Genomic DNA, 12143 nt, shown 5'->3' on the forward strand with positions numbered 1-12143 from the left:
TTCGCTGTGTCTGAATGAATGTTAGGTGTCGAGGCATCTCTTTTAGCCTGCTCACTGCCTCATAGTGGGATGCTGGGTCGCTTATCTTCTGCGTGGTAAAGTTTCCAAGTTGCGTCTGCTTTGGACTGGTAAGTGACATTTTTTGCGGATCCAGCCCCACAGCCGGAGCATTCACAGCCACTGGAGACCCATGGATGTTGTGCACATGCTCCCGTTTCCAGGGAGCAGCATGTTTTCTGGCGATTTCCTGGTGACCCGGCTGATCAGCCAGGTATATATAACAATGTAGAGTGGGTCACAGAGCTTGGATGGTGCGGCTGGGGTATGCTGATAACTTTTCAGAGTACAGAGCCTGGCTGAAGGATGTAGGGGGGCCTGTAGAAGCAAGTAACTAGCGGTGCTGCGTGACTCATGATGCGAGGAGAGCAATTAACTACAGTAGCGTGAACACTGTATAAGAACAATATCCCGTTACGTCCTCCATCTTTGTTCCATAGGTTCATATCCCAGACAGGTGCTGGTTGTGTAACTAGCTAAAACAGCATTCTGAAGTCAATGGCCCAAAGCAGTGCATCTTGACTATATGTGATGTACTGCATTATAGTATGGTTAATGTTGGAATGGCATAGTGTGGTAGGAAACAGCTCATGCACAATCAATCCATTACGCTCAAGCAGATCAAGATAGCCACATTAGGGCACGTTTCACACACATTTTCTTATGCATACCACAAACATTATGTACAAAACAAGAAAGATTTTGTTAATTACCATTTACAAGCATATGGCATTTCTTTCATACTGTTTAATACTCTCATGGCATTTATACTGTTCATACGCTCATAGCATTTATACTGTTCATACGCCCTGGACATTTACACTGTCCGTACGCTCAAGGCATGTATACCGTTCATACTCTTATGGCTTTCATACTGTTAATACTCTCATGGCATTTATACTGTCCACACACTTATCGCATTTACACTGTTCATACGCTGTGGCAGTTACACTGTTCATGCGCTGTGGTGTTTATATAGTTCATATGCTCATGGCATTTCTGTTTGCACACTCAGGACATCCATATTGTTTATAGGCGCAGGACATCCATACTGTTTCATACTGTTCATACGTTCATGGCATTGATACTGTTCATATATTCATGACATTTATATTGTTTATGTGCTTGTTGCACTTATACTGGTCATACGCACATAGTATTCATGCTGTTCTTACAGTCATGCCATCGATATTGCTCATACGTTCATGGCATTTATACTGGTCATACACTTATGGCGTTTTTTCACTTTTCATTCGCTCATGGCATTTATACTGTTCATGCATTCATGGCATATACAGTCATGGCCGTAAATTTTGGCACCCCTGAAATTTTTCAAGAAAATTAAGTATTTCTCACAGAAAAGGATTGCAGTAACACATTTTGCTATACACATGTTTATTCCCTTTGTGTGCATAATGTCACACCAAACTCCAAAAATTATTGGCACCGTTAACTAAATATTGGGTTGTGCACCCTTTGGAAAAAATAACTGAAATCAGTTGCTTCCTATAACCATCAATAAGCTTCTTACACCTCTCAGCTGGAATGTTGGACCACTGTTACTTTGCAAACTGCTCCAGGTCTCTCTTATTGGAAGGGTGCCTTTTCCCAACAGCAATTTTAAGATCTCTCCACAGGTGTTCAATGGGATTTAGATCTGGACTCATTGCTGGCCACTTCAGAACTATCCAGAGCTTTGCTACCATCCATTTCTGGGTGCTTTTTTATGTATGTTTTGGGTCATTGTCCTGCTGGACCACCCAAGATTTCGGTTGCAAACCCAGCTTTCTGACACTGGGCTGTACAGTGTGACCCAAAATCTGTTGGTAATCCTCAGATTTCATGATGCCTTGCACACATTCAAGGCACCCAGTGCCAGAGGCAGCAAAACAACCCCAAAACATAATTGAACCTCCACCATATTTCACAGTAGGTACTGTGTTCTTTTCTTTGTAGGCCTCCTTCCGTTTTCAGTAAACAGTAGAATTATGTGCTTTACCAAAAAGCTCTATCTTCGTCTCATCTGTCCACAAGACGTTTTACCAGAAGGATTTTGGCTTTCTCAAATTCATTCTGGCAAAATGTAGTCTTGCTTTTTTTTATGTCTCCTGCCATAGTGTTTCATTTCATTTAAATGTTGATGTATAGTTCGTGCTGACACTGATGCTCTCTGAGCCTGCAGGACAGCTTGGATGTCTTTGGAACTTGTTTGGGGCTGCTTATCCACCATCCTGCTTTGACACCTTTCATCAATTTTTCTCTTCCGTCCACACCCAGGGAGATTAGCTACAGTGCCATGGGTTGAAAACTTCTTGATAATGTTGCGCACTGTGGACAAAAGCCAATCTAGATCTCTGGAGATGGAATTGTAACCTTCAGATTGTTTATATTTTCCCACAATTTTGGTTCTCAAGTCCTCAGACAGTTCTCTTTTCTTTCTGTAGTCCATGCTTAGTGTGGCACACACAGACACACAATGCAAAGATTAAGTGAACTTCTCTCCTTTTTATCTGCTTTCAGGTGTGATGTTTATATTGCCCACACCTGTTACTTTCACCAGGTGAGTTTAAAGGAGCATCACATGCTTGAAACAATCATGTTTATCCACAATTTTGAAAGGGTGCCAATAATTTTGTCCGGCATGTTTTTAGAGTTTGGTGTGACATTATGTCCACTTTGCTTTTTTTCCTCCCTTTATTGGTTTAGTTACAATACACACAAAGGGAATAAACATGTTTACAGCAAAACATGTGTTACTGCAACCCTTTTCTGTGAGAAATACTTAATTTTCTTGAAAAATTTCAGGGGTGCCAACATTTACGGCAATGACTGTATACTGTTTAGGTGCTTATGGTATTCATTTGCTCATGGAATATATACTGTTGATATGCTTGTGGCATTCATACTGGTCATACGCCCATAGAATTTATACTGTTCTAATGCTCTTGCCATTTATATTCTGCATACGTTCATGGCATTCATACTGCTCACACGCTCATGGCATTCATACTGGTCATATGCTCATAATGTTCATACGCCCATGGGTTTTACTGTTTATATGTCCATGGCGTTTTTTACTGTTCATATGCTCATAACACATATACTGGTCATACGCTCATGGCATTCATGCTGTTTCATATGCCCATGGCTTTTATACTGTTCATACACTCATGGTATTCATAGTGGTCATACGCTCATGGCATTACATACGTTCATGGCATTGACACTGCCAATATGGTAATGGATTTTATACTGTTTCATTCGCTCATGGCATTTATTTCGGTCATACGCTCATGGCATTTACATACGTTCATGGCATTATCACTATGTTTATTATGCATACTATTCATACTCTATTACATTCATACGCTCATGGCGTGCATATGGTTCATACGTTCATTATATTTATACTGTTCATTCGCTAATGGCATTTATACTGATCATACGCTCATAGCATTTACACGGGCCTCACGCTCATGGCATTTACATACGTCTACGGCATTCGTACTGTTCATACGCTCATAGTATTCATACTGCTTATAGTTTTTATACTGTTCATACGTTCTTGGCTTTTACTGTTCATACGCTCATAGTTTTCTACTGTTCATAAGCTAATTGCAGTTATACTGTTTGTATGCATGGCTTTTTGTTGATCATTCGCTCTCATTGTTCATACATCCATTGCATTTATGCTGCACATGCACTCTTGACGTTTTTACTGGTTGTGCACACCTGGTGTTTGTGCTGCACATGCGTTCATGGCGTGGTGTTCACGCGTCCATGGCGTTTGTGCTGTGCATGTGCTTTTGGCATTTGTTTTCAAATGCCTGTGGTGTTTTTTGTGCTGTGCAGTCACTCGTGGTATTTGTGTTTCATGCTCCCCTGGCGTTTGTGCTGTTCGGACGCTTGTGACATTGGTGCCATACGAAGGTGCATGGCGTGGGTGTGCTCGTGGTGTTTGTGCGGTGCATACACTCATAGTATTTACTGTGCATAGTGATTGCTTCTATGCAGTGTATGCTTTTATATCATACACATGTTCATACCAATTATACGGCTCATACGCTTATAGTTTACACTGTGCTCACGCTTGGGGCTTACGTTATAGTAATTTCTACAAGTACGGTTATTGCTTGTCTATTCTCATGCTTGCAGGAGGGAACTGTGCATAGAATGTATTCACTGTTTTGTTCATATTAATTATGTATGTTTTGTATTTATCTGGGGCATATTGTCTAGTTTACCCCATGTACATTACAGCATTAAATAAGGGTCAGGTGTTCATAGTATCTTTCCATAATGTTCTCACCATGCTTTAGGCATCATAGAGCAGACATGGCATGCCTACCATGCCTGCAGGGGAGGTACTATTTAGTTATTGTTGCTAAAACATCTGCACAAGCAATATAATCAAGACACCTTTCCTGCCTAACATGTCTACTCAGGGGGAGGGTGCACTGCATCGTTATTGTCACTTACACATTTCACAGAAATTGGGTTGTGACACATAGATGGTTGTGTACCCGTCAGGTCTGCCTCGGAGGCAGGGGATGCACTATGACTGACACAAAGCAATGACATGCTGACATAGATGGTTTACCTGTTATGTCTGCCATGTCTGCAGGGGGAGGCACCACGCAGGTTATTGTTACTGACACGGCTTTAGAGCAATAACATTATGACACATAGATGGTTGTTTACCTGTTATGCCTGCCACGTCTGTAGGGGGAGGCACCACACAGATTATAGTTACTGACACATCTTCATAGCAATAACATTACGACACATAGGTCGTTGTTTACTGTCTACAGGTGAACTTGCGTCATTAGGTCATCATCTTCAAAGGTCTGTCATGTTGTCAGGTTTTATCATTGGTCTAACAAGATATTTTTGCCTCTTAATGGCAGGGAATGGCAGGGACAACACTATATTAATGCCTGGCAAGCATTTAACAGTTTCCCTCTTGCCGTGTTAATAAAGGTAAGTTGGTAAATATGTACAGAAGCGGGACTAATTCAGTGCCGGTTAATTTTATTTCAGTGTGGTCATGATTAACACAGCTTCTCAGTACTAGGTATCAGCTTACGTGATGATTAATGGATAGCTGTATTCTGTTTCGCGAGATATAGCCCAGCATAGGGTATGTGAGGTGGCTAGAGTGTGAGGTGTTAATATATGATAATTATCATCATTGTTATTCATCCTACCAGGTTGACTTTTTGCCCAAAAAAGGTGTCCCCTCAGACACGGTTTATGGCACACCTTTGCTAAGGTTATTGTATTTCTCACAGGTAGGTATGCAACAGTTGCAGCCACAAGCACGAGTGTGAAGCCCTGAGTACAAGTATTAAGCCTGTTAAGGCTGTATTTGTGCGAGGGGCGTAATTATTGAACACCCCTCCACCTCTAGGCAGAGTTTACTGGAGTTAGTGCAGGAGGGCGTGAGTATATAACGTCCCCGTACCCTAAGGCACGTGGCGTTTTGTGGAACCCGCCCATCCCTCCCTTATATTTATTCATTCCTTACATTCCTTATAGGGTATGCCCACTAAAGGCATGCCCTCGGACATGGTTTATGGCACACCTCTGACTGCTTTGCTAAGGTTATTGTATTTCTCACAGGTAGGTATGCAACAGTCGCAGCCACAAGCACGAGTATGAAGCCCTGAGTACAAACATAGTTTTTGAGTTTACTTGTTGGTTAATATTGTTTGTCTCTACAGTTGACTCGGACCCACATGTTGTCATTAATGTTCCTCAAATGAACGATGCTTTGTGCTTTAATATTCAAGAGAAGCCTGGTGTGATCCTCAATTTGATTATGGATCGTGTTCTGGGTAAGATATTGCCCCATATTCTAAACGGCATCCATTTATGATTTAGACAGTTTACTTATTCACACATCATAGTAATGACTGAGACATCATAAAATCTAATTCAGCACTACAGGCAGCAATGTAGAACTTACAATTTTGTGAGAAGTATTTTGTATATGGTGATTTTTTTTTCTTATTTTAACCCTATTTTTTGTGGCACTTTCCAAAACATTAGCTTCAGGTGGAAGTTTTACAAGAAAAATAAAGAGCATTAGTTACGCCAAAAATTCATATATGAGGTAGGTATATAGGGATCTGTCCTGCGATTCTACATTTCAAAAGTAATTACGTTTGGAGAACCCCATCCTAATGTGTGGTTTGTGTCTCAAAATTATGAACAATGGCCCTTTTGCCTATACTAGCCAAAACTAACGAGGATTTAAAGGGGTATTCACCATGAGGTGATTTTAGTACATACCTGTCATACAGTTATGGACATGCCAAGGAAGGAAATGCGCTTGTCTTGGGGCTAAATAGCTATGTTTACCACATTGCTGTGGCTATCTTTTGTGAACTGGCTATTTCCTGTTCGTGTTCCCTTCTTCATCTACAAGCCCCATGATTCCTTGTTTGTAAGTGTATGGTCACTTTTCTCCCTCCCACACATTAGCCACTCCACCCATTGAAGCACAGATGAGCTGCATTCCATGCAAAAGACCATTGTTTTCCAACCAGGGTGCCTTCAGCTGTTGCAAAAATTCAGTTACTTGCAGAATGATCTCCCTTCCACCCAGCGGTTGCTCCACCCACTGAAGCAGGAGAGGCTACCTGTCATCACCTTACTAGTGATGTAATGTCTAGGGCCACACTGCAACCTGGGAAAATCACAGAAGACTTGTGAGACCACCATCAAACACATGTACAGACACTATATTATGAACTACACTAACTTTACAGCCCCATGTAACATAGCCAAATAAAAAAAAAATCCTGGAATAAATTCTTAATTTTAAAATTACATTTTTGTGAAGTTAAATACTTTTGTGTACACAAAATGCAAAACTACAACAGGAATGATACCTTTACAGTACATAGTTAGTATAGTTAAAAAAAGACACATGTCCATCAAGTTAAATCAAAGAGGTAAGGGGAAGGGGTATGGGTGAATGAAGGGGAAGGTATGTTAATTTATTTATATTTCTCCATATGCAGATTAATGCTATTTTGTTATAAGCTAACCAGAAAAATATATTTGCAAGCTTTAAAGGAGAACTCTACCCCTAGACACCTTATCCCCCGTGAACTCGGCTGCAGCACCCCAGACATCCGGTGAACGGAGCGAACTTCGCTCCATGCCGGATGACTGGCGATGCGGGGCGGAGGCTCGTGACTTCACGGCCATCATTTTTATGGGGGATAAGATGTCTAGGTGGGCACAGGGGCCTGCCAATTACGCAAGTTTTTCTTCTAACAGTAAAGCGTAACCCCCCCCCCCCCCCCCCACACACACACACACACACACATTAGTGAAAAGTCAACGGAACCTGCAATTTTCAGGGGAGACTGTCTGACTGTCTGAGGTGTATAAGGGTCGCCAAACTATCCTCTGGCAGATGATGCTTTTAGGAAGATAAACCAGAGCTGTCTGGCAGTGGCTTACCCCTCGCTTCCCCATTTAGAACACATGAATATTCAGCCAAGCTAAACATTGATGTGTATGGGGTGAACTTGGCAAATACATGTTCAGCTTGACATTTTTCTCACCAATGTATCACAGCAGATTGACTTCAGAAAAATTGCCATCCAATCTGTAACACACAGCTCAGCTGATCTTTTGATCATTGGCTTATCTTTTAGACATTCATATGGAAACCTGACTCATGATGGGGAATTTGTGCTCTGAAAGTTTTCAAATTAAATTTTTCTAGTTAGCCAATGAAGGTATTTCTTCTATTAAATGTTTTTCTTTTTGGGGCAAAATTGTTTAAAAGTGTACTAACCTTTCAACAAACATTGCATAAAGCAATAGTACAAGTGAACATACTGTAATAATTGGAGTGCTATATCTTATAAGAGAAAAATATAGCTCTCTCAATTTATCAGGATATTTTCCTAATCTTCTCTCCATCCTAAACTCTTACTTTGCAAAGATTGTTATAGTGTACCTTTTGTTTGCAAAAACGTTTTATATAATGTAGGTGTGGTAGAGGGTGTGATGCAGGGCAGATGGAATTACCCTAGGGCAGATGGCATTAACTCCTTGTATTCGTGACACCAGGGAGTGGTTTATCCTCAACACCACCCAAAAGTATACCGCTGGATCCTGGGCTAGGCACGGGGGCAATAATGACTCCGACGCCAAGTTACGGACAATGGTAGCTTTACTGAGTTTAGACAGGTGGAAAAGTCTATACAGTTCAGCCAGACCCACAGTTTTAACCAGAAACTTCAGAGACCTTAAGGGCTAGCTGGGACATGCAGTAGATTTGGACAATTTAGTGCAGGCCACTGACTTGATAATGGATGACAGTGACTGACTTGACTTGAGACTGACTAAGCTGTGACTGTAGCTTCCTTATAGACTTGTAGCTTGTGGCTGGAGGATGGACTTGAGGCCTCCTGTGACTCCATACACACTCTAGGACTCGTCTATACTACCACTCAGCAGGAAGTATAAGAGAGCGAAGAGACTCCTCCCAGGGCTTTTATAGGGGAGACTCTGGTGGCATCCCATAGGTCACCCTTAGGTCACATGGTCACTGATACCTTCTGGGTACACTCACATGACAACTGGTGATCACAGGTTAACCTCTCTTAAAGTAACAACACTTTCTATATTATACAGTATAACACATGGAAAACAATATATACATAAGGGGACAGGTGTAAGGGGGCCCAGGGGACACTGCAGGGAGGCTGCCTGACAGGGCAGCAAGGGTACGGGGTAACAACTCCCATACTGGCCACCACATAGGTAATACCATATTATATATATATATATATATATATATATATATATATATATATATTTGTAATATGCATTGTTAAAAAAAATTGTATATTTTAGGTGAAAAAATGCTGTCCCTGCTGCTTTTGCCTGTGTGTCTCTGTGCGGAGACAACCTACAGGGAGTGAGGGCAGGACAAGCAGGGCTCTGTGCAGGCTCCTGGTTTGTCAAAGAGCCTGCTGTGTGAGCCAGGAGTATGTCACAGAGCCTCAGTGCAGTCCTCATTGCACAAAGCCCTGCTTGTCCTCAGTGTACAGAGCCCTTCCTGTCCTCAGAGTACAGAGACCTGCTTGTCCTTAGTGCACAGAGAGCTGCTTGTCCTCATTGCACAGAGCCCTGCTTGTCCTCACTGCACAAAGCCCTGCTTGTCCTCAGTGTACAGAGCCCTTCCTGTCCTCAGTGTACAGAGACCCTCCTGTCCTCAGTGTACAGAGACCTTCTTGTCCTCAGTGTACAGAGCCCTGCTTGTCTCAGTGTACATAGCCCTGCTTGTCCTAGGTGCACAGAGCCCTGCTTGTCCTCAGTGTATTGAGCCCTGCTTGTCCTCAGTGTACAGAGCCCTGCTTGTCCTCAGTGTATAGAGCCCTGCTTGTCCACAGTGCACAGAGCCCTGCTTGTCCTCAGTGTACAGAGCCCTGCTTGGTCTCAGTGCACAGAGCCCTGCTTGTCCCCAGTGCACAGGGCCCTGCTTGTCCTCAGTGCACAGAGCCCTGATTGTCCTCAGTGAACAGAGCCCTGCTTGCCTCAATGCACAGAGACCTGCTTGTCCTCAGTGTACAGAGTCCTGCTTGTCCTCAGTGTACAGAGCCCTGCTTGTCCTCAGTGTACAGAGCCCTGCTTGTCCTCAGTGTACAGAGCCTTTCTTGTCCTCAGTGTACAGAGCCTTTCTTGTCCTCAGTGTACAGAGCCCTGCTTGTCCTCAGCGTACAGAGCCCTGCTTGTCCTCAGTATACAGAGCCCTGCTTGTCCTCAGTGCACAGAACCCTGCTTGTCCTAGGTGCACAGAGTTCTGCTTGTCCTAGGTGCACAGAGCCCTGCTTGTCCTCAGTGTATAGAGCCCTGCTTGTCCTAGGTGCACAGAGCCCTGCTTGTCCTCGGTGCACAGAGCCCTGCTTGTCCTCGGTGCACAGAGCCCTGGTCTCCTCCTGGCAGCAACAGCAGCAGCGAGATGACTGGTCCCCAGTAGGTATATAAGCAGTGTTTGGGTGCCAAAAACAGGAGCGCTAGGCTCCTCCCACAAAAAGGAGGAGTAAAATGCATCTCATTATAGAGTATAGGGTCTGTTCGGCAGTGTTAGAGAGGTGGCGCGTGCGCCCGGCAAGATTGCCGCTGGCGCATGCGCACTAGTGTAATGTGAAGCTGATAGTAGCAGCGGCACTAGCGCACGGCGAGATTGTATATTATTATCTACACTATATAAAAAGCTTTCGCAAATTACACTTTAAAACCCCATCTTGAAACACAAGATGAATTAGCTCATTGAGAAATCAGGTGACATTTTGTCCATAAAAGTCTATGGAGAGGGGAGGAGGGGTGGCTGGGCAAACACTGTGGGGGACATTTATCAAGACCTATGCAGAGGAAAAGTTGTCCAGTTGCCCATAGCAACCAATCAGATCGCTTCTTTCATTTTTCACAGGCCTTGATGAAAATTAAAGAAGCATGCTGATTGGTTGCTATGGGCAACTGGGCAAGTTTTCCTCAGCACAGATTTTGATAAATCTCCCCCTGTAAGTATAAAATGTTCATGTAGCTGAGTATAGTGAGTTAATCATGTATGGTTTGACATTTGGACTATAAGTGGGCTATAGCATTTGCCATAGCCTAAAAAAACTGCTGGAAATACGGCCAAATGTCACAATACTGTGAATATAGCCTGGGCCTGAAGAATTCGTTGAAAGGTTAGTGTACATTCAACTTCACATAGATATTTCTGAGTACTGTACCAGTAGACTGAACAACCTATAAACTAGCTGATTTGATTTTGGTAATTATTATTTTAGCGGTATTACTTGCCACCTTTAAAATAACTAGAAAATGCCTGCATCAAATCCTGAACAGTTATCTTCATGCTGGTTCATGTCTTCTGCTTAAGGTATTTCTGTAAATGGAGAACTTATTGCAAAAGAGAAATCAAATGAAACTTATTTTGGAAAAATTGGGATTGTAAACAAAAATACGAAGATAAGAATAGAGGTGAACACAGACAGAGTCACTGTCCTAAAGAATAAAAACAAAAAAACCTTCTTATGGCAGAAAACTGGCTCTATAAGCGAGGAGGGGTAAGAAACTTTTACACAAAAATGTATTACAATACTTAATATATTACAGTTCAGTGAAATTAAAGGGATTGTATTATTATCTCTGCAGTGGATCTGGCTCCTCATGGAGATCTTTTATTATTGTTTAAAGTTTTGTCCACACATACATTTTTCCTGCTTGCTAAAACAAAATGCTGCACGAGCTGGAGCTGATGTTACTTAAAGGGATTATCCAGGAAAAACAGTTGATTTCTTCCAAAAACTGCACCACACATGTCCTCAGGTTGTGTGTTGTATTGCTGCTCAGTTCCATTGAAGTGAATAGAAAGAACCATGTTGTAATATCACACACAAACTGAGAACAGGTTGGGTTTTTGGAAGAAATTTGCTCTGCTTTACTATTCCAGGATAACCCTGTTAAAGGGGTACTCCGGGGGTCAAGGCTTTTTTTTGCTTGTGACTTACCCTGTTTGTGTTGGTTGGCTCTTTTTTATGGTGTTTGGCCTAATGTCCTTCTGTTCTTTGTTTGCTTTTTATACCCCAGTTTGTTTTCTGGCCGTTGTTTCTACTTCCTTTTTGTAGCCTGCCTTGAAACTACGAATCCCAGCATGCCTCATGTCTTGCATGTTTGTTTGTTTTTTTTTCTTTGGGATCCGCCCTGCTTTTTTTTTCTTTTTTTTTTTACCCTTTGGGTAACGCCTTGCACACGCCCACTTGCTATTGCTGCAGAAACCCACATGGCTAATTGTGATGTCATGCATGTGTAAGTGGAGACGGTGTTTTCCTGTATGTTGACTATTGGCCAATCATGTGAGTCTTTGTCATGTGACTCCTGTTCTGACCAATCAGCCTTAGTGAAACTTGGTGCAGCTGACCAATGAGTAATCGTTGCTTTTCTTAGCGCAATGTTCTTGAACACGAAAGGGCGACTGCCACAACGCGGGTCTGCTGTGAGTGGAGAAATTCCACTATTAGAAGGCACAAAGGAGGCAGCACAGTAGG

General features: G+C 42.5%; 1 protein-coding gene across 6 annotated transcripts in view; it reads left to right on the forward strand.

Moving 5' to 3' along the window:
• Positions 1–12143, forward strand: part of LOC130275782 (inter-alpha-trypsin inhibitor heavy chain H3-like) — a 115822-nt gene that overhangs the window by 97250 nt on the left and 6429 nt on the right. For 5 of the 6 annotated variants that reach the window (XR_008844899.1, XM_056524185.1, XM_056524182.1 and 2 more), the window contains 2 exons: positions 5781–5894; positions 10976–11162. Coding sequence is in view for 5 of the 6 variants with exons in the window: in XM_056524185.1 (XP_056380160.1) it covers positions 5781–5894; positions 10976–11162 (301 nt within the window). In the remaining variant the exon portion in view is untranslated. The remainder of the gene's footprint in view (positions 1–5780; positions 5895–10975; positions 11163–12143) is intronic. The other variant, XM_056524187.1, reaches the window with a different exon arrangement.

Source organism: Hyla sarda, chromosome 6 (assembly GCF_029499605.1).
Source record: "Hyla sarda isolate aHylSar1 chromosome 6, aHylSar1.hap1, whole genome shotgun sequence".
NCBI classification, from domain to species: domain Eukaryota; kingdom Metazoa; phylum Chordata; class Amphibia; order Anura; family Hylidae; genus Hyla; species Hyla sarda.